The following is a 20,834-nucleotide window of genomic DNA, read 5'->3' on the forward strand; positions in this document are numbered from 1 at the left end:
TAAATACCTTGAGGGGGCATTTTAGAGCAGGATAATGGCAGTGGGCTCTGGCTCAGTCTGGCCTGTTCTTATCAGATCTCAGAAGCTAAATGGGGTTGGCCTTGGTTAGTGCTTGGATGGGAGACCACCCAGGAAGTCCAGGGTTGTGACAGGCAAGCTACGGCAAACTACCTCTGAATGTCTCTTGTCTTGAAAACCCCTTAAGGTCTCCATAACTTGTCCTGACTTGATGGCACTTCACACACACACGCACAGTGGCATTGGGGGTAGAAAATCGCTGGGCCCACTTCCCCGTTCAAATTATCTACCCTCCCTTGGCTGCATTTACTCTTTTATTGTTCTTTTAAGAAGATCCACCTGTGTAGTGTGTACAGTTTGGCCTTTGTACGTCCCTGGCAATTTCCTTTGCTGTTGTTTCTGCATGCTACCTTTCAGAAGGGGAAATGATCCATGTCTTTTTCCTTTGTTCCTCCTCCCCTCCCCCACAGCATTACAGCCCTTCCGTGATCACCTCCCTGGATGAGCAGGACACCCTCAGCCACTTCTTCCAGTACCGTGGTCCCTCTCCACATTTCATGAACCCCCTCGCTCCTGTCGTGGTGGGATCCCATGGCACAGTTGGGTCCCCCTCCGGTGGCCGCCTGAACAGCGTTGTGTCTTCTCCGTCGGCAGCTTTGCGGGAGAACCACGGGCACAACAGCACAGTCGGGGGCAGCCCCGTCTTGCCAACTTGCCGGCCAGATATAATCTCACTAGACTAAACCGCGGTGAAGAAACAAGTCTTGTGCACCAGTGCGGATTCATTCCTCCCCGATACAGAGAGAGAAGCGCATACAGAAAAGATGGATTTTACTCAAATCAGCTTGGAAAGAGATGCATTGAATGAGAATCTTCTCTCCGACTGGCATTCTGGACAGACAGGGTGTCTTCTGTATATTCTGCACAAGATTCAGAACATGGAATTTGGTACTGGCTGCAGAATTTAGTGCCCTGAGAATCCTTGTTTTCATTCGTTTATTTTAAAGTTATGTTTCTAGCTCGTGTGATTTCTGAGAGATGCATGGAAATGCATAAGTAATGCTTGTGAAATTTCAGCAAATGCTGAAACAGGGTTTCCAGCAGTTATGGGGCAGGGCCTTGGTGCCTAATGGAAACAGAAATTAATTATGCAAAACGATTGAAACAGATGCATCGTCTCTTCAAGGTTCAAAACCATGGTTTCCATAGCACAGAATTGCACACAATCTGATTTGCCTTTCTCGTGCAGGGTGCTGCTGAAACGATGGCATTTTTGTTTGACCCCCATGCAAAAATTGCCTGTAAACGGTGTACACCTAGGGGCAGCTGCACCCACTGCATCAGCAGCTCAGTGGGCACTGGCTGCAAAGGACAACGAGCACAAGTCAGGAAGTAGAGGAATATCTTGTTTTGGACCAAGTTAGCCCAACATTTAAGTTGTGCAAGCTTTCACGTTTTCACAGCACTCTTTCAGACAGAAAGATGCACCTGATGATGAGTCCTGTAGAAGTCAGAAGTCGTGTGCATGTATGCCAGTCTAGGTTCCCCTAATACTTCTTTCTTTACTCTGTTACCTCAGCTTGTCAGTGCAGCTTGTTTGTTGGGCCAGTCAGCCATTGAAAGACTGTAATGCAAGCGCAGGCCTGACTCTGCCTACAAAGCCATGGTTTGCAATCCAGAAGCTGGAATTGGGAACATGCAGCCCTTTTCTAACTTCTCCGTACCATGGTTCCCTCTCTTCCCAACCTTACCCATGGCTTAGCATGATGTGAGCCTCAATGATCACCAGGGTTCCTTCAAGATGTCCCCAGGGTAAAAGCTTTTGAGGGCATCGCCAGGCAAGGAAAACTTACAATCATAGAATCGCAGAGTTGAATACAGGCCATCTAGTCCAACCCTCTTCTCAGTGCAGGATCAGCCTAAAGCATCCCTGACAAGTGAATAGAAAACTTGAGGAGGAACTGCCGTGTAGACCCTTCCTTGCCACTGCAAATGCCTCTGTGTTTGTAATAGCAATGAGACCTACGCAGAGAATTGTCTTTGTGTGAAAGCAGCTGTGGCGTGTTTGTTAATTGTGCTCACGAGAGCCTCATTTGCATTAACCTTGGTTTATGTTGGCCATGCAGAACATCAAGCCAAAGGCTGTTGCTGAGGGAGAGAGGGGGATTTGATACTGGAGAAAAGGCAGCAGTCGATGCTCATCCTCCAGGCAAAATTGTGGTTTGCGAGGAGCCAATGTTAAGATTCCACACATGTCAGCAAGTGGAAATCAGACACTGCAGTTCTGCAGAGACTTTCAACTTAAAAAAAAAAAAGTTTTTGGCTACAAAATCATGCATCCTGTAGCCCAGAAAACTTGGCCTGCTACCCGGCAATACTTTCTTGTAGATCTGGGCAGGTGTAATTTATTCTGCCTTTGAGTTGTGCTTCCTGCATATCTGGTTTTATGGTGAGTGGCCAGCATCGCTGCGTGGGAAGCAGCCCCATGCATTTCCCATAGCGTTGCTGGGTGTTTTTTTTTTTTTTTTTAATTCTTGCCCATCCATCCCTGTTTGTGGCCCATGACTCTACCTGGTCTCTCGACCATTGTTACTATAATGTATTTTTTTAAGCTGTAGGCCTAAAGTTTCCTCCACTCTCCCTTAAGATATTTCCTACCAATCTTGTACAGAGAACAAATGATATCTTTATATATATATATTATAATAATCTATATTTTCAGTTTTTTGTACATACAAAACTCCAAAGATCTTTTTCTGGTTTTCTTTTTCCTCCCTTTCTTTCTTTATGAGGACTAAATGAAGGTTGCGCCTTCCTGCCTGCACATGGTGCGTGCTTGTGGGTGGTTAACGCATCATCCATTGCACAACTTATTTATGTATTTAAGTGTACTGTGTGTATATATATACGTGTGTGTGTGTTAAGTTTGTAGCAGCTACTTCCTAGCCTGAATCTCGCTGTTAACCTGCTCTTGCGTTTTCAGAGCCAGTCGACACATCTTCTCACTGTTGCGAGGAGAAAGACTGCAGAGACTCCTACTTTTTAAAAGACAGGCACCAGTAGTTTGTTACGCTCGTCTCCATCTTCAGTCTCTGTGCTTTGCACATGTGGTATATCCAAGGTCTACATGGTGTATTGATCGAAATTGTCTAATGCAGTGGTCCCCAACCATGTTTCCTCTAAGCTGTGGAGTCTTGTGAGCAAAAATTCTACATTGTGAGCTACTGCCATTAAAATTGTGAGCTACCAGCACTAAAGTTGTGAGCTTCTGCATAAATTAGTTTGCTCTAGGGCCATTTCTCCTGAGCTGAGACAAAAACATGTGAGCTGGAGGCTAAAATATTGTGTGCTAACTCACACTAACTCAACTTAGAGGAACACTGGTCCCCAATCTTTTTGGAACCAAGGACCCATTTTGTGGAAGACAGTTTTTCCACTGACTGGGGAGGGGGGAATGGTTTCGGAATGATACAATTGTGCCCTTTATTTCTATTATTACATTGTAATATATAATGAAATAATTACACAACTCATGGACCAGTTGCTAACATGCTATGGACTGATACCAGTCCATGGCCTGGGGGTTGGAGACCCCTAGTCTAGAGCTAAAAGTTTCTCACTAAGTGCAGCATCTACTTGTTTGGTTGCTTAGACAAAGGAGCAGGCCAAAAGAAGCTGGTTTTGAAGTTGGACAGGACCCAGTGGTTTAGGTTGAATCCTGCTTGGTGCTGAGGATTGAGGGTCTCAGTGGTTTGAGATGTGGAAGAGACGAAGCCTCTGAGGAGAGAGGCAGTTCCCAACAGCTTGTCCTGAAGTCACAAGGAGCAGTTTATTTTAGCTGTAAATTTTCAGGAACGATGCCACCTTGAATTGGCTATCTACGCTAGATAATGGCATACCACCATTCTAGCACTGTCTGAAAAGCCATAGATAAGAGAGGAATTGCAGCCCAGCCTGAAGTTGAGGGGAACTATTGAGAATATTGGGAAAGAAGCGTGGCTCACAACATTCCAGTACTGCTGTCGTGTGGCAGTCAAAGAATGAAAGAGGAGAGTGTGACTCAGTTCCCTCGAGGCATGTGTACAACTGGCGCTTTCCTTGAGTTGAGCAGAGTCCTTGCCAGCAATATCTTTAGGCTTAGCTCTACAATTGATGGCGCAGGCACGGATATTCCTATCTTTGTGACTGCAGTTGAAGCACCCCATTTCCAGGGGAGCAATTTTTTCCCTCACAACAAAGATGAATTTCAGCCTCAAGTTCTTCTGTGGGCTGGATATGCAATCTGAGCTGGAGAGGAACAGCCCTCTCTCCTCCCCCAACACTGCTTATCATGTGGTGGTGGTGGTGACATTGTGGTCAGGTTCCCACGGTGCACCTCCGGCATGACTATCCCAATGACTGGTGAGCAGCTGGGGAAGCTCCCGGCATGCCAGCTTTTCAAGGGAGCCGTTTGCCTCTCTTGATGCCTTTGCAGGTTACAAACAACTACCTTGGTGCATTTAAGATTCCACCGTTGAACTCAGTGGGACTTCCAATGCCCAGTTTTAGATTGTGCCCCAAAGTTTGATATCACGGCAGTGGGGAAACAAACCAGCTGTGTATTGTGCTCCTGTGTCGAGTTCTTCATGCTGTAGTTCAGAGGTGCTTTGTGTCAGAATTAATGACCTCCGCTCACAGAGTTCTTGAGGTGCTTCCTAATAACTTTATTTTGGCTTGAGACCAAAATGGCATGGGGAGAAGGACGGGGGTTGCCAGAACTACAGCTGCCCTGTGGAAAACATTAGCAATCGGGCGTGTGTGAGTGTGTGAACTGTATAGCTGACCTCGGTCCTCAAACTCTGCCATTCCTAGGCAATATCCCTAGTCTCCAGGAATTTTCCAAACTACAGTTGGCAACCTTTGCTAGGGCTGCAAGCTTTGAATTTAGGGGGTCCTCAGGTTCAGTCCCCAGCATCTCAGTTGCAGGATCCCAGGGTAGCGTTGTAAAAGGGCCTTCTCTGCCCGAGAGCTACTACAAGAAGGCAATACTCATAAATAATACTGGTCTGACTCAATAGAATTCAGTGTCCTGTGCTCACATGGCAATGTTTTAAAATGCAGTTAGGCTGCTCGAGAAGTTTGGTTGTGAGGTGGACTTTCTGTCTTAGTGGCACTTGCATTCCTGAGAATCTGGGAAATCTAGAGCAAGGAAATTAAGGACCCAGGGGCTGTGCTGGGTAGGGGTGATAGTTCCGTAACAGAACGCCTGCTTTGCACACAGAAAATTCCAGGCTCAGTACCCAGCAAGGGGTAGTAGCTTGGTCTGGGGCTTCTATTATTAATAAAAGTGATTAAAATTACCTCTGTGACCTTTTGTGTCCCTACCCGTCCTGTCCAAGCAAGTGATTAATGCTTCAAAGCACCAGTTTAGGATAGTGGACCCCCTGGATACTGTTGTAGACTCTTCAGAATCCTTAATAAGCTATTGGCTTAATTTGCAGGGCTGATTGTGGCCCTGGCAGGACAAGAGTGCAGCTTTATGGAAAACTCCTGAAGCCAGAGAAGGACTGAAGCAGGACTACCAGGAGCATGGCGTTTAGTGTATCATCTTGACTCAACCTTTACCACCTCCCTATCTGTATACCCAATTTCCCCTCTGTCGCTCCTTTTTGTGTTCCTCCAGGCCCTGCTGGAACATTCCAGAAGCCTGGAGAGCATAAAACTTTACAAAGCATTGTGAAATAACTTCCCCCTTTCCTGGTGCATTAATCTATCTAACCAGCCCTGTGCTTTACCCAAGAGAATTCAAACAAGGGAGTGCCACTGTTGTGAGGCTTCAACCAAGTCACTGTGTTAGAACCGGGACTTGTTTTTTCTGCCACTCAACCTTTCACCATCTTTATAGCATCCCCACTTTACGAAGGACATATTCAGAAGGGAAGGTCTTGTGCGAATTATGCAGCTGTTTAAATACTTTGTACATATTAATAATCATTTTGTGGCCACAGGAGGGGTGTCGTAAAAAATTTTTTATCGGTGTCCTTTCAAATGTCAAAAAAAGGATGTCCTTGCGTAAACTGGCCCTTTCTGTTTGGTTTATTTATTGTCTGTTTAAAGCCCCACTCTGTTTTACCATGCTGGGGCCATTGTGTATATGCAAACTACTTTTTAGATAAAATAAAAATTTTGGGAAAGAGCCAGCCCAGAGTTGTGACATTATTAAGAACTTCAGATATCCCCCCCCCCCAACCACCCCCCACTGGTATGTACTTTGACTGCTTTTTTCTCTTGTTTTGTTTGCTTCCATCTCCTTACTTCACGGCAGCAAAACAGGACAGTCCCGTGCGGTTCTCCCTCTAAGCTGTGGAGTCTTGTGAGCAAAAATTCGACTTCATGAGCTACTGGAATTAAAGTTGTGAGCTACTGCGTAAATCAGTTTGGTCTGGGACCATTTTTCCTGAGCTAAGACAAAAATGTGTGAGGCAGAGGCTTGAAAACTGAGCTAGCTCACACTAACTCAGCTTAGAGGGAACACTTGTCCCGTGGGGGTTGGGGGCTGAGGACTTCTTAAAGGGGTGTGGGTGTGCCTTGGGTTTACTGAAGAGAGCCTGGATTTTGCTGAAGTGGCTATTTCTGAAAAAGCCTTGGCCCCTCCAGGATTTTGGGACCTTCTGTACCATAGTCTCCCTCGCCCGGGCAAGGCAATGAAAGAATTCTTCCTGACTCTTTTGAAATTTTGTGCAAACTGAGAATAGCAGTTCCTGTTGAGGCTGGGGGTGTGGTGGGGGGATGCAAACCTTGCCACTCTCTTGTGGCACCCCACCTGCTGCAGAACCCGTGATCTGTCTTTTTGCTGCATATGGTGCAACAGGAAAGCTTGATGCAACGAATTGACATTTTGGTATAGATCGTGCCATCCTTGGCTCAGGAAACCATGCTACGTGTTGGGTGTCCTTGGGCCAGGGTTGGTAGGATGGGGTATTGGAGAATCACACTGAATTAGTTTAGAAACAAGGGGTAAAATACAGGATGAGTTGGCCCCAGTTAAGGCCATACTTTTGATTGAGGGAGTTAAGTCCCTACGGGGTGACCTTAATAGATAAAAAATTGTAATTCCCCCTCCCCCCCTGCATGTGGAAGCTGTTTAGTCTAGTGGGGTGGGGAGGAGAGACATACTGGTAGAGCTCTGTGGAAGAAGTGTAAGACTGAAGTGTGACCAATGAAACGCTTAATTTTTGGTAAAAGAGCCAGAGGTTTACATAGGCAGAGGACAGTTCATAAGGTCACCATATCAGTCTGTGGTAGAACAGCTCTATTCAAGTCCAGTAGCATCTTTGAGACCAACAAGATTTCGGGGTATGAGCTGAGAGTCAGAGCTCCCTTCAGATGGAGGACAGAAGACAATATGGGATTGAGTACGAAGGGACTCCTAACAGCGTGAGAGTCTATTACCTTCCCAGTTTCCAGCTAAACATGGGGAAGAACTTTCTGACAGAGTGGTTCCTCAGTGGAACAGGCTTCCTCAGGAGGTGATGGGCTCTCCTTCGGAGGTTTTTAAACAAAGGCTAGATAGCCATCTGGCAGCAATGCTGATTCTGTGAACTTAGGGGGAGGTATTTGTGAATTTCTTGCATGGGGTTGGACTAGATGATCCTGCACATCCCTTCCAACTCTATGATTCTGTAAGTCCAGGCCAGGGGGATCATGGCCTCGGGTTCCTTAGGATACTTATCAACATCTATCAATAGTTACTAGCCATTGTGACTGAGGGGAACCTCCACATTCAGAGGCACTAAACCTCTGAATCCCAGAGCCAAGAAGTCACATCAAGGGAAGGTCTTTGATCCTTGTTGTTGGCCATCCAGAGGAACCATTTGGCCACTGTGTGAGACAGGATGCTGGATTAGATGGGCCACTAGTCTGATCCAGCAGGTCTCTTCCTACATTCTTAACTAAGATGGGTGGCCAATGGTAGCTCTCCAGATGTTTTTTGCCTACAACTCCCATCAGCCCCAGCCATTGGCCATGCTGGTGGGAGTTGTAGGCAAAAAAATATCTGGAGAGCTACTGTTGGCCACCCCGATCTAAGAGAATTCCACTGAGATAGCCTGTTCTATGGGATTGTTTGAAAACCAGTAGCCCTACGAGGAAAGGTCAGAGAAGCCTAAGCCAGTGGGTGCCTTTCCTGATGAGATTACCAAACAGTGGTATACTAAGTGCAACAAATAGACAAACATGTTTTGTCTTTTCTCCACCACTCACAGGAACCCAACAGCACACTTAAAGAAGTGTTGTAAAGACACAGCATCTTAATTTCTTTGCACAGTTACAGAGATAAGGGCCTCTGCACAGAACCCCAACTAAATTCCACTCCTTTGCTGTATTCTCAATATCATTACCTCCCTGATGGCCCATATCCTCTATATTCAGCAGCTGTACATATGAAAAACGCAATTCCCCCTGGGAACGTGTCATAAATACACAAGGTAAGCTGATTTTTCGTGGCAAGAGACTGTCAAAAGCATAGGGGCCAAACATGTTTAATTTGGTCACTGATGTTTCAGTATACTGTCCGGTTGCCATTTATCTTTCCAAACTTGCATCCATCGGCTTTCCTTCTCATTCTGTTTGTGGTGCTAACGTGCTGAGCCAGAGTCGAAGGGCGAACTTGGTCCCAGTGCTGACACGTTCCACATCCTTGCCTTGCAGGGGAGCAGTGTTGAGGAACGTTGCGGTAGGGATTACTGCAGTCTTTGCTGAGCTGTGCTGTAGTTCTGTGATCCTAGCCCAGAAAGCAAAAGAAGATGATCCTGGATTAGCCCTACAAATAGGGGGCGGGGCTCAGGCATGCAGCACTTCTTCCCTCCTTTGACTGATATTAATCCTCAGGGCTGGTTCTCCAGCCAAACCACCCCAGCTCAGTGGCACAAGGAGAAGGGTGCTTATCTTGCCCCCACACATCAGGGGCACACAGAAGACACCCCCTCCTGGAATTGAGTTCCTGTCATGTCCAAAGTCTTAAGAACATTCAGTGATTGCCAAAGCAGAATAAAATTGCTGACTGTTAAAAGCTTCTGCCTAATGTATCTCTGCATGAGTCATTGTCCTGGGTTTTACCTTCTTCTGCTGGAAGTGGGTAATTCTGGCCTATCTGTGCACTGGATGTGATTAGCACATTTAATCACTCCAACTACAAAGATAAAGCAGAACTGCCCACCTTTAGAAGAGTCTGTCCATTGCATCTATGCATGATACATTACTCTTGGCTTCCTTCTAATTACAACACACATATCCCAAACAGTTATCCATGCAGAAACTCAAGGGATGGGACTCCTCTTACAGTAGATAACTCACACATATGCATTTTCTGAAAATGCACAGTTTCAACATGAGACTGAAATGCCCAGCTCCGATATTAATTAATGTCTGTCCCACCTGGCACTCAAAATTTGGAGAACCCTGTCATGAGGCAAAGCAGAAACTCTGGACGCTTTCCCTGAATTGCTGAATAGCACAAATCTAAGATCTTTCAAGCACACCATGTACATAAAGAGCCAGCTGACTTATGGCAAGCCCAGCAAGGGCCTTTCAAGGCATATGAGAAGCAGAGGCCTTCCTTGGTGGTCCCCCTTCACATTACTGATCTTGCTTAACTTCTTAGATCTGACAAGATTGGGTTATGCCAGGGGTGGCCGAACTTGCTTAATATAAGCCACAAAGAATAAATGTCAGATGTTTGAGAGCCACAAGACATGAATGTCAGAGGGAGAATGTGACAGCGGAAAGAAGGAAATAGATGGGGAAGGGGGAGGGAGGGGTGGAAAGAAAGTAACTTTAACTTTGCATGCATTCTCCAAGCCCCCCACGTTAGTTGGCTTGACCAAGGGATTTAAAGATACAAATGCCTTCTCCAAGCTGATCAATAGGGGCTTTGAGAGCTGCACGATATGTGTGAAAGAGTCACATGAGGTTTCCGAGCGGCAGTTTGGCCATCTCTGGGCTATGTCATGTTCCCTCTCAGGTGTGTGCATGAGCAGGTGCTCATTAACACAAGAAGCCCTGCTCAGCAATCTGGAGCCGTGCAAGGTCCTGCATGGCCTGTTGCCCATTTTAAAATTACAGCAGTTCTTTTCTGCTTAGGATGTGAACTGCTCTTTTTTGGGGTGGGGGTGGGGTGGACATCAGAGGGAACAGTGCCACTTTCCCTTCCAAGACACATTAAACTCAGAATTTGCAGACTGCAAAGATCTGAATGTAATGTTCAGCCTTAGATGATGGCGGTATGAAGCTCCCCAAATATCTTGACTTAAAACACACATTTAGCAATACATTCTGAATTAAGTGTTCACATTAAAAAAAGCTGTTCTTTAATTGAGAAATATATAATGGTGCATACTTATGCTAGGTCCCTCATTGTTTTCTAAAAGTTGGAAGATAGTGGTTTTTTTAAAATGAAAACTGCATGTCCATTTTTCTCCAACCACAAGGACTAGAGCCTTTATTCCTTTCATGGTATGATAGCACAGTGCAACAAGAATCTGCACTGTCCATCATTATTTCTAATTTGTCAGCAAGCTGGTAGGGAGACTGGTTGCCCACTTGGCTTCCTGTAATCATGAGCATACCTGACAACTGGCGGGAGACCATCTGCTACCTTCTTTGTGTCTCCGGCTCCATCCTCCGCTGCAGCAACAGAAGCCAGGATTTGGGGTTCCAGCCACGCGTATGCACTCACTTCAGCCTCATCGGGCTTAAATCTCATCTGAAACATTACACCAATTGAAGGGAAGGCAACAGACCCTGTACACACAAACTATACACACTTCTTGCTCCAAGATACTCTCTCAGAAGCACACATGAAGCTGCCTTATACTGAATCAGGCCATCGCAGTCAGTACTGTCTACACTCACTAGCAGTGGCTTTCCCAGATCTCAAGAATGAGGTCTTTCACATAACCTTCAACTGGTCTTTCTAACTGGGGATGCCAGGAATTGAACTGCAGACCTTTTGCATGCCTAGCAGAGGCTCTTCCACTGAGCCAGAGTCTTTCCTCTAATCAGTTTCTTTCAGAGAAGGGACATTGGGCAGGAAAGCAGTTATCCCAATGGAGTCCTCCCTGGGACTTCTCATCTAAAACTGAACTACTTTTTTGCTCTTATTTTCCAGTACATCAAGCAGAAAGATGCCAATGGATAGAGCTGTCAGACTGTACCCATTGAGAATTACAGCCCAGAGTGGCTTTCAAATGTTATTCATGCCTTATGTCAACTTTAGTCTATTCCTATGAGGCCCAAAGAATTTCCTCCCAGACTACCTATGAGCATACAAAGAGTGCCTTTCTCTTACTCCCCAGAACCTACAACAAGCACCCGGCACTTCTAGGTTTAGGGAGAAGAAAGGATCCAGTGCCTGAGTTCCAGGCAGGCTTGAGCCCCAATATAATAATAATTGTAATTCTGTGCTGTCAAAGTGCAACTGAGTCATGGTGACCGCAGGACTGTGGGGTTTTCAAGGCAACAGATGAGCAGAGGTAGTTTTCCAAGGCCCTCCTCCTCCACAGAGCCTTCCCTGGTGATCTCCTATCCAAGCACCAACCACAGCCAGCCCTGTTTAGGTTCCAAGCTCAGATGAGATCAGGCAAGGCTAGGCCTAGCCCCAGTACTTTTCAAAAAGGAAGCCCTGGGCACCGAACTTCTCCATAGACTTACTCCATTCACACCACCCGTCCTTGCTGATGAGGGACAGGCTCTGTTTTCTTGTCCCAGTCCCTGGGAAAACACTTCCCCAATGCTATGATGTCGTCTAGACACTTCACCTGTATTGCCACACTTCCCTGCTCAGCTCTTTCCCCAGGGTCCCTAGCCATTGCACCTTTGAGAGAGGAAGGGCACAGCCAGCCAGAGGACCATGCAAGGGCTGGGGCTTAAATGGGGAGCGAGCAGGAGAAAACAGGCACTGATCCTCGGCAGGAGAACAAAGGAACAAACTGTGTCCTTTGCAAAAGGTCCAGTAACCTCACCTGTAGCTGCTGGTGGTTCTCAGGAGAAAGCAGCAGGAGGTAGACGACTACGTGGTGGCGCTTGGGCAAGCCTCTGCTCAGCATGGGAGGGTATACAGACTGTGGAATCATGGGAGAGATAGTAGCAGCAGTGAGAGAAGGCCCTGCTAAAAGGACTGCCTCCTCCCCCAGCATCCAGCTCACGGGTTAAGATCCTCCTTTTGAGCCCTGCTCTCTGGGAGCCTACCTACAGAGGTGGGCAGTGACTGGAGACAGGGCCTTTTTGGTCATGTCCCCTTCCCACTGTAATGCCTTTCTCCATCTTAAGAGAGCCAGTTTGGTATAGTGGTTAAGTGTGTGGACTCTTATCTGGGAGAACCAGGTTTGATTCCCCACTCCTTCACTTGCAGCTGCTGGAATGGCCTTGGGTCAGCCATAGCTCTCGCAGGAGTTGTCCTTGAAAGGGCAGCTCCTGGAAGAGCTCTCTCAGCCCCACCAACCTCACAGGGTGTCTGTTGTGGGGGAAGGAGATAAAGGAAATTGTAAGCTGCTCTGAGACTTTGATTCAGAGAGAAGGGCAGAGTATAAATCTGCGGTCTTTGTCTTCTTCTTAAGGCTCACCTGGCTCTTGGGTTTGTCCTGTTATTCTTGCAACAGTCCTTGAAACAGGCAGGGCTTAGAAAAAGCGAATCCCTCAAGAGCCACTTCCATAGTTGAGTGAGGATTTGAACACAGATCTCTCCATTAAATTCAACATGCCAGCCACTGCACCCACACTGGGTGTTTGCAGGAGCACTGTTGCTAGGAAGCAGGGAGGCCAAGGGCATCCATGGGCCCTCAGACAGACTCTCTGCTTCTCCTGACAACCAACACAAAATCATATGAAAACAAAGGACCCATTTAATAGGCCCAGCGACTGGTTCTCCGGATGCGAGAAAGAGCACATCTCAGAGCCCCTGCAGCTGCTCAGAGCTTTGAAGTCATTTTAATCTCACAACAACCCTGCAAGGTAGGCTAGGCTGAGAGAGAGAATGACTGTCCCAAGGATGCACGGCCACCTTCCTTCCCCCTTATTACCGGGGTTGCAAAATTTATAGCCGCAAACCGGCCTTGCTGGTTTTTCCAGGCAAGGGAAATGGGAAACTACAGCCCAAGAAATTTTACCCCCCTGCTGAATGCATAGAGTTGCCTTATAGTTGTGTCTGGTTGAGGACAGTAACGGTCCTCCATCTAGCCTGCCTTTCCTCTTTCTTTCCCCAGCCCCCTCCTCTATGAGGCAATGATATTTCCAGGAATCCATTACCATCAGACCAGCTTAGAGTCCCATAAATTCTATTTTTATGTATTATTTAATATTGGGAATATTCGTTTTCTTTGTTAAGAGCTGTACATTTATTACTGTTGCATGCCACCTTGAGCCCTGTTTTCAGGAGAGGGCAGCTTAAAAGCAAAATTTAATACATAAATAAAAAATAAATACTAATGAATTATATCTTTGTCTACTTGATGGTGGGCAGCCACTCTCTGGAGTTTCAGGCAGAGGTCTTTCATATCAACTTCTACTTGAACCTTTCAATTGCAGATGTCAGGAATTGAACCTGGGACTTTCTGCATGTGAGGCAGATGCTCGGCCACTAAGCCATGGCCCATCCAAGAGGTAAACGCATGCACAAGGGTGCTTTATGCCAAGACAGACTACTGGTCCAGTAAGATTAGTATTGCAGCAGCTCTCCAGAATCTCCAGTCTTTCACATTATCTGCTATTTCACCCTTTCAATTGGAGCTGCTAGGGATTGAACTGGGAACCTTCTGCATAGCAAGCAGATGCTCTTCCACTGACCCACGGCTTTTCCCCTCCAGCACCCCAACTAGGAATGCCTTACCTCCCAGAGGGCCAGCGTTTGCCAGGAGAACTCCCCGTTCTGCAGGCACAAGCCCATCTCCTCTTGCAGTTCTCGCAAGCCAGCATCCAGCAACTACAGACCAGAAAAAGCAGGTTGGAGAAGATCCTGGAACACAGGTGGGCAAGGTGAGAGGAGTCAGGGCTGAGCCACAGAACTTGCTTTACACACTGGAAAATATGACTTGACTTTGAGCGGTCATGGACACCTCTGATTTTAGGAGTTAAGCACCAGAACGGGAGAGGGAGGAAGATAAATAATTGTAAACCCAACTGCTGAATCAGTCAGGCTTTCTATGCTTTTAGTAGATGTATGCTTACAAGCTTCCATGAGGGCTAGAAACTTGGAACAGTTTAAAGCAGAAGCTGAACTCCTGTTCTGTTACTAAAACGCCATATGGATTTGTACCTGTCTTACAAAGTCTTCCATTTCTGAGTCTATTCTGTTTACCTTCCCTCCCCGTCCAAATGGGAAAGCAGTTCTGGCAATGTGAGTCATTACCTGTTCACCAGGTTCAATGTGACCACCTGAAAGACAAGAGAAATGTCTAAGCTCTGCTGCAACTGTCAGTTCTGAAGGTTTTTTCTAGAATCCAGCACTTAGTCTTAGGCACTTCAGGTTCACTTCTTGGCCTATTTTATTTATCAGTTATGTAACTTTTTAGCCTAGCTATCCTGCAAGGAGCTTCGTGTAGAATACATGCCCATCTTCTATCCTCACAACAACCCTATGAGGCAAATTAAGCCAAAAGAGAGATGGACTGAACTGTGGTAACTAACTGAGGTTCATTTTGACTGAACTGTGGTCACCAACTGAGTTTCATTGCTGAGTGTAGATCTGAAGTCCTGCCTCTTAAATCCTGTTCTAACCACTTAGCTGGCTTTCTCATGGCTGTCCATCTGAATGGAAGATGGAGAAACCATGGAAATGGGTGTGTGTGAGGTGTGTTTTTCTGAACACACAAGAAGTTGCCTTATACTGAATCAGACCTTTGGTCTACCTGGGACAATCCTTGTCTTCTCTGACTGGCAGTGGCTCTCCAGGGTCTCAGGAGATAGAGCCAGTTTGGTGTAGTGGTTAAGTGTGCAGACTCTTATCTGGGAGAACCGGGTTTGATTCCCCACTCCTCCACTTGCAGCTGCTGGAATGGCCTTGGGTCAGCCATAGCTCTTGCAGGAGTTGTCCTTGAAAAAGCAGCTTCTGTGAGAACTCTCTCAGCCCCACCCACCTCACAGGGTGTCTGTTGTGGGGGGAGAAGATAAAGGAGATTGTAAGCCGCTCTGAGACTCTGATTCAGAGAGAAGGGCATGGTAATGTAATGTAATGTAAAATTTTATTTATACCCCGCCCTCCCCCGCCAGAGCAGGCTCAGGGCGGCTTACAACATTTAAAATGAACAATACAATAATAAAACATTAAGAACACATTAAAACCAATCAGTGATTAAAACATTCCTAGACTAACAGTGGCGGTAAGCATTATTAATTTAGCAGTAAACATTGGTACCATCATTAATGAACGCCTGTTTGAAGAGGGCGGTCTTGCAGGCCCTGCGGAACTGATCTAAGTTCCGCAGGGCCCGCACCTCCTCTGGGAGCTGGTTCCAGAGTTGTGGGGCTGCGGCGGAAAAGGCCCGAGTGCGGGTGCTTTGCAGTTTTACTTCTTTCGGCCCAGGGATATTCAGTTTATTTTTGCCTACTGACCTCAGTGCTCTCTGGGGCTCATATGGGGAGAGACGGTCCCTCAGGTAGGTCGGTCCTTGGCCATATAGGGCTTTAAAGGTTATGACCAGCACTTTGTACCGGATCCGGTATACAATCAGCAGCCAGTGCAGTCCGCGCAGCCCAGGCCGTATATGCCTCCATCTTGGAAGACCAAGTAGTAGCCTGGCTGCTGCATTCTGCACTAGCTGCAGTTCCCGGGTCCGGTATAGAGGCAGCCCCATGTAGAGAGCGTTACAGTAGTCCAGTCTTGAGGTGACCGTCGCATGGATCGCCATCGCTAGGTCCTGCCGCTCTAGGAAAGGGGCCAACTGCCTCGCCCGCCTCAGATGAAAGAATGCTGACTTGGCAGTGGCTGTTATCTGGGCCTCCATTGATAATGAAGGCTCCAGTAAAACACCCAGGCTCTTCACCCGTTGCGCCGTCTTCAGTGGCGCCCCGTCAAAGGCCGGGAGAGATATTTCCTTCCCCAGAGTGCCACGACCCACCTGGAGAACCTCTGTCTTCGCTGGGTTCAACTTCAGCCCGCTCAGTCTGAGCCACGTTGCAACAGCCTGCAAAGCCCGGTCCAGGTTCCCCGGGGCGGAGGCGGGCCGGCCGTCCATTAGTAGATAGAGCTGGGTGTCATCTGCATATTGATGGCAACCCAGCCCAAATCTCCGGGCAATCTGGGCGAGGGGGCGCATATAGATGTTGAATAACATCGGGGAGAGAACTGCTCCCTGGGGCACCCCACAATCTAGTGTGCGCCTCTGGGATCGCTCACCCCCAATTGCCACCCTCTGTCCCCGACCCATGAGGAAGGAGGAAAGCCATTGTAAGGCCAGCCCCTCTACCCCTATGTCGGCGAGGCGGTGAATCAGCAGCTGATGGTCGACTGTATCAAAATCTATAGTCTTCTTCTTTTGCATCACCTGCTACTTGATCAATCAAAGGACTAGAGTCTTGCTTTAATATTTGGAATATACCTGGAGGGACCCAGAGGTTGGGAAAGATGCTCAGGTTTTTGGAGCGCCGTGTCAACAAAACCTTCCGGCAGGCGGACTGCAGGAGGATGGCCACACCCACGTCCACACCTCGATCTCGAGTCTCCACAGGAAGAGAAGCGGCTTGGACATCACTCAAATGCTTAATGGGGCAGAAGGGGGGCCTCTGTGGAAGGAAACCTCCAGAAATAAGCACCAAAAAGGGAGAGGAGAGTTTCTCTAGGTCCAGGGGTGTCAAACTCATTTGTTATGAGGGCCGGATCTGACATAAATGAGACCTTGCCAGGCCGAGCCATGTGTGTCATAAAATGTAATGCCAGGAAGCAGAAGTATAAACTTTATAAAGGACACAGGCAAGCACAAAGATTTTTTTTTAAAAAAACCCTAAAATAAAACATGCTTAAAGTATTAGCACTCTTGCAATATTGCATAATCTATCAAAGCAAGCTCTCCCTCTCCCCCAATTCCTCCCCAAGGGAGGAACCTCAGCCAATGGAGAAAATAGAGGCTTTGCTCTGTAGATTCTGAGTGACTGAGAAATCCTGGCAAAGCAAGCTGTGACACAGAAGGAAGAAACAGAGAGGGAGAAGGAAGCTAGTGGGCCTGAAAGGAGACCTACAGGGGTGTGATCTGGCCCAGGAGGTGGTGGCGGCTAAAAGCATAGACAGCTTCAAGAGGGGGTTAGATAAAAATATGGAGCAGAGGTCCATCAGTTGCTATTAGCCACAGTGTGTATATATATATATGTGTGTGTGTGTATATATATAATTTTTTTGGCCACTGTGTGACTCAGAGTGTTGGACTGGATGGGCCATTGGCCTGATCCAACATGGCTTCTCTTATGTTCTTATGAGTCGCATGTTTGACACCACTGCTCTAGGATGTTACCCCAAGACCAATTTCCTTGCAAAATTCAAGCCCCGCCCCCCAGTCCTTCTACTAGTTGGCGATCTCAAGCATCTATTGGCAAAGCCGCAAAACCAGACTACCCAGAAACAAAGCTGGGGTGTCTCCGCAACCTCAGGTGGGGGCAAAGAGGAGCAGGGATTAAGCTCTTGCTCCTTATTTTAGACCTGAAGCAATAATGTTGTAGCAGGAACCCCTTTGCGTTTTAGGCCACACACCCCTGATGTAGCCCATCCTCCTGGAGCTTACAGGGCTCTTCGTACAGGGCCTACTCTAAGCTCTTGAAGGATTGGCTACATCAGGGGTGTGTGGTCTAAAATGCAAAGGAGTTCCTGCTACAAAAGAAGTCCTGAATTTAAAACCAACAAAGTTTTATTCAAGATGTGAGATTTCATGTGCATGCAAACTTCCTCAGATACACTGGAAATCAGGTTAACAGTACATATATAGAGACAGATGCTTCTACATAGGTGAACAGCAAATTAGCATGCAACTTAATGGAGAGAAAACCTAGGTTGATCAGACAAGGTTCCCCTCCCGCCCTCCCAAGAAAAGTCCGCTTCTGCTCTGGCTACGGAGTCACTGCCTTTCTCCCCTTCCACTAACCTGCAGAAGGACTTGCGTGGAGCCGGCAAACTCTGTATCCGAAATGAGGAATTGGTCCTGGTTCAGGCCACAGTTCACCATCAAGCTGTCTTGTGATGCTGCACAGAAGTGACCAACGATGCTCTAGAAGACAGTAAGAGAAAAGGACAAGTGACCTTTCCATAATCTGTTGCCTCTTACAATAGTCTGAGGATCTGGGCTGGGCTCCACAGGCGAAGAAAAGAAACCAGAGTGTGGAATTAGATGCAGAAGAACATACGAGAAGTGATGCTGGATCAGGCCAATGGCCCATCCTGTCCAACACTGTCACAAGGTGGCCAAAAAACCAGGTACCATCAGGAGGTCCACCAGTGGGGCCAGGATACTAGAAGCCCTCCCACTGTTGCCCCCCCCCCCAAGCACCAAGAATACATAGAATCACTTTCCCCAGACAGAGAGCTCCATCTATACCTTTGGCTAATAGCCACTGATGGACCTCTGCTCCATATGTTTATCCAATTCCCTCTTGAAGCTGGCTATGCTTATAGCCGCCACCACTTCCTGTGGCAGTGAATTCCATGTGTTACATTACTCTTTGGGTGAAGAAGTACTTCCTTTTATCTGTTCTAACCCGCCTGCCTACTCAAGACCCTGTCTGGCTCAGGACAGATTTTTCAAGACCCCCACCAGCACTTGTACTGAGCCTGAGTGATCCAAAAATGAAGCCCCCTTAAGGTGTTACAGCTGGGAGTTGAGTGGCGGGGTGCTTGAACAGAACAGGTAGGAAGGGTGACCTAGGAGAGTGCCTTTGGCTCAGAGAGAAACAAAAGACACCATGCAAGCATGTGCTGCTACCATCATTAGCTGAGAAGTGGGGTAAAAACTCAACTACCCAGTCAATAAATCGATTACATGCAAGGACTTGTATTCAGGATAAAGAAATCAGAGATCTCTCCACATATGGAGGTGGCCACAATTAGTGAAGAGAGATAGCTCTGCAGATGCTGGTTAAAAAAATACAATCTCATCAAGGGTTGCCAGCTCACAGATTTTTAGCCTTCAGCTCACACATTTTTGTCTTAGCTCAGGAAGGATGACCCCAGAGCACACTATGGAGTAGCTCACAACTTTAATGCCAGTAGCTCACAAAGTAGAATTTTTGCTCACAAGCCTCTGCAGCTTTGAGGGAACACTGGTTGTGAGGATAAAAACAAGGAGAAACTGATGTCCCCACTGGGGGGAAAGGCAGGGTGCCAATGAAGTAAATAAAGAATAAATCTCAGAGTTGCAGAGACCCCAGTCCAAGCCATTCTCCAATTCAACTATATTGACAGGCTGAACTCTGCTTCGTGCCCTCCCGTCCTGGAAAAAAGAATATGTAAGAGTTGGGGGTGAAGCACAGGGAGAATTGGGTTTGGTGAGGGAAGGGTTAACTCTGGAAAGTACTTGGATGGGAGACCTCCTTGGAATACCAGCACTGGGACGCAGTGGCAGGCTGTATCGTCACTTCCCTGAATATCCTCCTGGCCCCCAGTAGGGGTCAGTCACCAGAGTTGGCCATGACTTCCAGGTGCACACACACTTCCTTCCACACAGGTTAAAAAAAAAAGTAAAAAGGGATAAATTCCAGAGTTCACCCTCCTCAGCAGCCATTTTCTCCGAGGGGCCCAATTTCCGTCATCGGGAGATCAGTTGAAATGTCGGGAGATCTCTAGGCCCCACCTGGAGGCTGGCAACCCTGCCCCCTCTTTTGCTCGTACCTGCTGAAACTTGCCTCGTTGCGGCCAGCTGTTCTCTTTGGAAAGATGCACCAGCACTCGGCGGAAGTTCTCCATCCTCGCGCCCTTCGTCACCCGAGCAAGAGACCTCCTAGCAGGCAAAGCATCAGCCCCGCAGGCAGGAGCTGCAGGCTGATTTCAGAAACTCTGCCTGGGCCCCTCCTGCTAGTTGAGCCAGCCGCTCCGGCAGCTTCATGCGACGCTCACCACAGGGTTGTTTGCAGCACCCAGATTGGAGCGTCGCGGGAGAGCCTTTGCAAAAATAGGCGATATCGTTGTGTGTGAAATACTCCCTTGCCAGTTGCTTGTGCTTTCCGGGCAAGAGAACGGACTCTCAGAGCGCATGGAAAAGCTTCTACAGGAAACACAACTTTGTGTTTGGGGAAGCGCCGTGTATTCCTTCCTCAAGCTGCGGAGGAAGAACCACAGAGGGACAGAAATAGGTTGGGGGAAAGAAAAGAGAGCCCTCTTTTGGCAGACAAGGCCTATAGCAATCTTAAGAGGCCACAAAGTCAGAGTTCGTCCAGACAAACGCCTTTAGGTTCATCTGAAAGCAAATTGTAAGATTTCAGGTTTCATAGAATCAGGGCTTTTTTGGTAGAAAAAGCCAGCAAGAACTCATTTGCATATTAGGCCACACCCCTTATGTCACCAATGTTTTGCGCAGGGCCTTTGTAGAAGCCCAGCACGAGCTCATTTGCATATCAGGCCACGCCCCCTGATACCAAGCCAGCAGGAACTGCGTTCCTGCTCAAAAAAAGCCCAGCATAGAATGTTAACATACAGTCTGATTTCTTTTTTGGGGGGGACGAGAAGGCAAGGGGAGAGTTTGAAGGACAATAGAAGCTCCTCTGGAAAAAATCTGGAAAATGGAGATTAAGCAGGCGTTTTGGAGACTAAGGAAATTCATTTTCGCCTGGTGCAAACTGGGTTTCAGGCTGCACCCAAAACTGCTGTCATA

The 20,834-nt window shown here is 47.4% G+C and overlaps 2 protein-coding genes across 5 annotated transcripts in view; one reads left to right on the plus strand and one right to left on the minus strand.

Annotated features, from left to right (window-relative positions):
• The window catches only part of PIAS3 (protein inhibitor of activated STAT 3), a 63,318-nt gene extending 60,251 nt beyond the window's left edge, over positions 1-3,067 (plus strand). For 2 of the 3 annotated variants that reach the window (XM_060253029.1, XM_060253038.1), the window contains one exon: positions 489-3,067. In XM_060253029.1, the coding sequence (XP_060109012.1) occupies positions 489-761 (273 nt within the window). In that variant the 3' untranslated portion in view covers positions 762-3,067. The remainder of the gene's footprint in view (positions 1-488) is intronic. The other variant, XM_060253046.1, reaches the window with a different exon arrangement.
• Positions 3,068-8,521: 5,454 nt separating this feature from the next.
• Positions 8,522-20,306, minus strand: NUDT17 (nudix hydrolase 17). 2 transcript variants are annotated; one of them, XM_060260256.1, is made up of 8 exons: positions 19,856-20,306; positions 18,117-18,239; positions 16,587-16,770; positions 14,399-14,424; positions 13,880-13,972; positions 12,018-12,116; positions 10,623-10,759; positions 8,522-8,779 (listed from the first exon to the last, which is right to left on the minus strand). In XM_060260256.1, the coding sequence occupies exons 1-8, from the start codon at positions 19,928-19,930 to the stop codon at positions 8,617-8,619; spliced, it is 900 nt and encodes a 299-aa protein (XP_060116239.1). In that variant the 5' UTR covers positions 19,931-20,306; the 3' UTR covers positions 8,522-8,616. The 2 variants fall into 2 exon arrangements, with proteins under 2 accessions (XP_060116239.1, XP_060116230.1); XM_060260247.1 differs by having other exon boundaries at positions 10,623-10,754; positions 12,013-12,116; positions 19,856-20,286.
• Positions 20,307-20,834: the final 528 nt, after the last annotated feature.

This window comes from Heteronotia binoei, chromosome 1, assembly GCF_032191835.1.
Source record: "Heteronotia binoei isolate CCM8104 ecotype False Entrance Well chromosome 1, APGP_CSIRO_Hbin_v1, whole genome shotgun sequence".
In the NCBI taxonomy this organism is placed as follows: domain Eukaryota; kingdom Metazoa; phylum Chordata; class Lepidosauria; order Squamata; family Gekkonidae; genus Heteronotia; species Heteronotia binoei.

Coding starts and splice junctions, on each gene's coding strand:
- NUDT17 (XM_060260256.1), bottom strand. CDS start 19,930: ATGGAGAACTTCCGCCGAGTGCTGGTGCATCTTTCCAAAGAGAACAGC. Junction 12,117..13,879: donor AAACGCTGGCCCTCTGGGAG/GTAAGGCATTCC, acceptor ATGATTCCACAG/TCTGTATACCCTCCCATGCT. Junction 10,760..12,017: donor AGAACCACCAGCAGCTACAG/GTGAGGTTACTG, acceptor GTAATGTTTCAG/ATGAGATTTAAGCCCGATGA.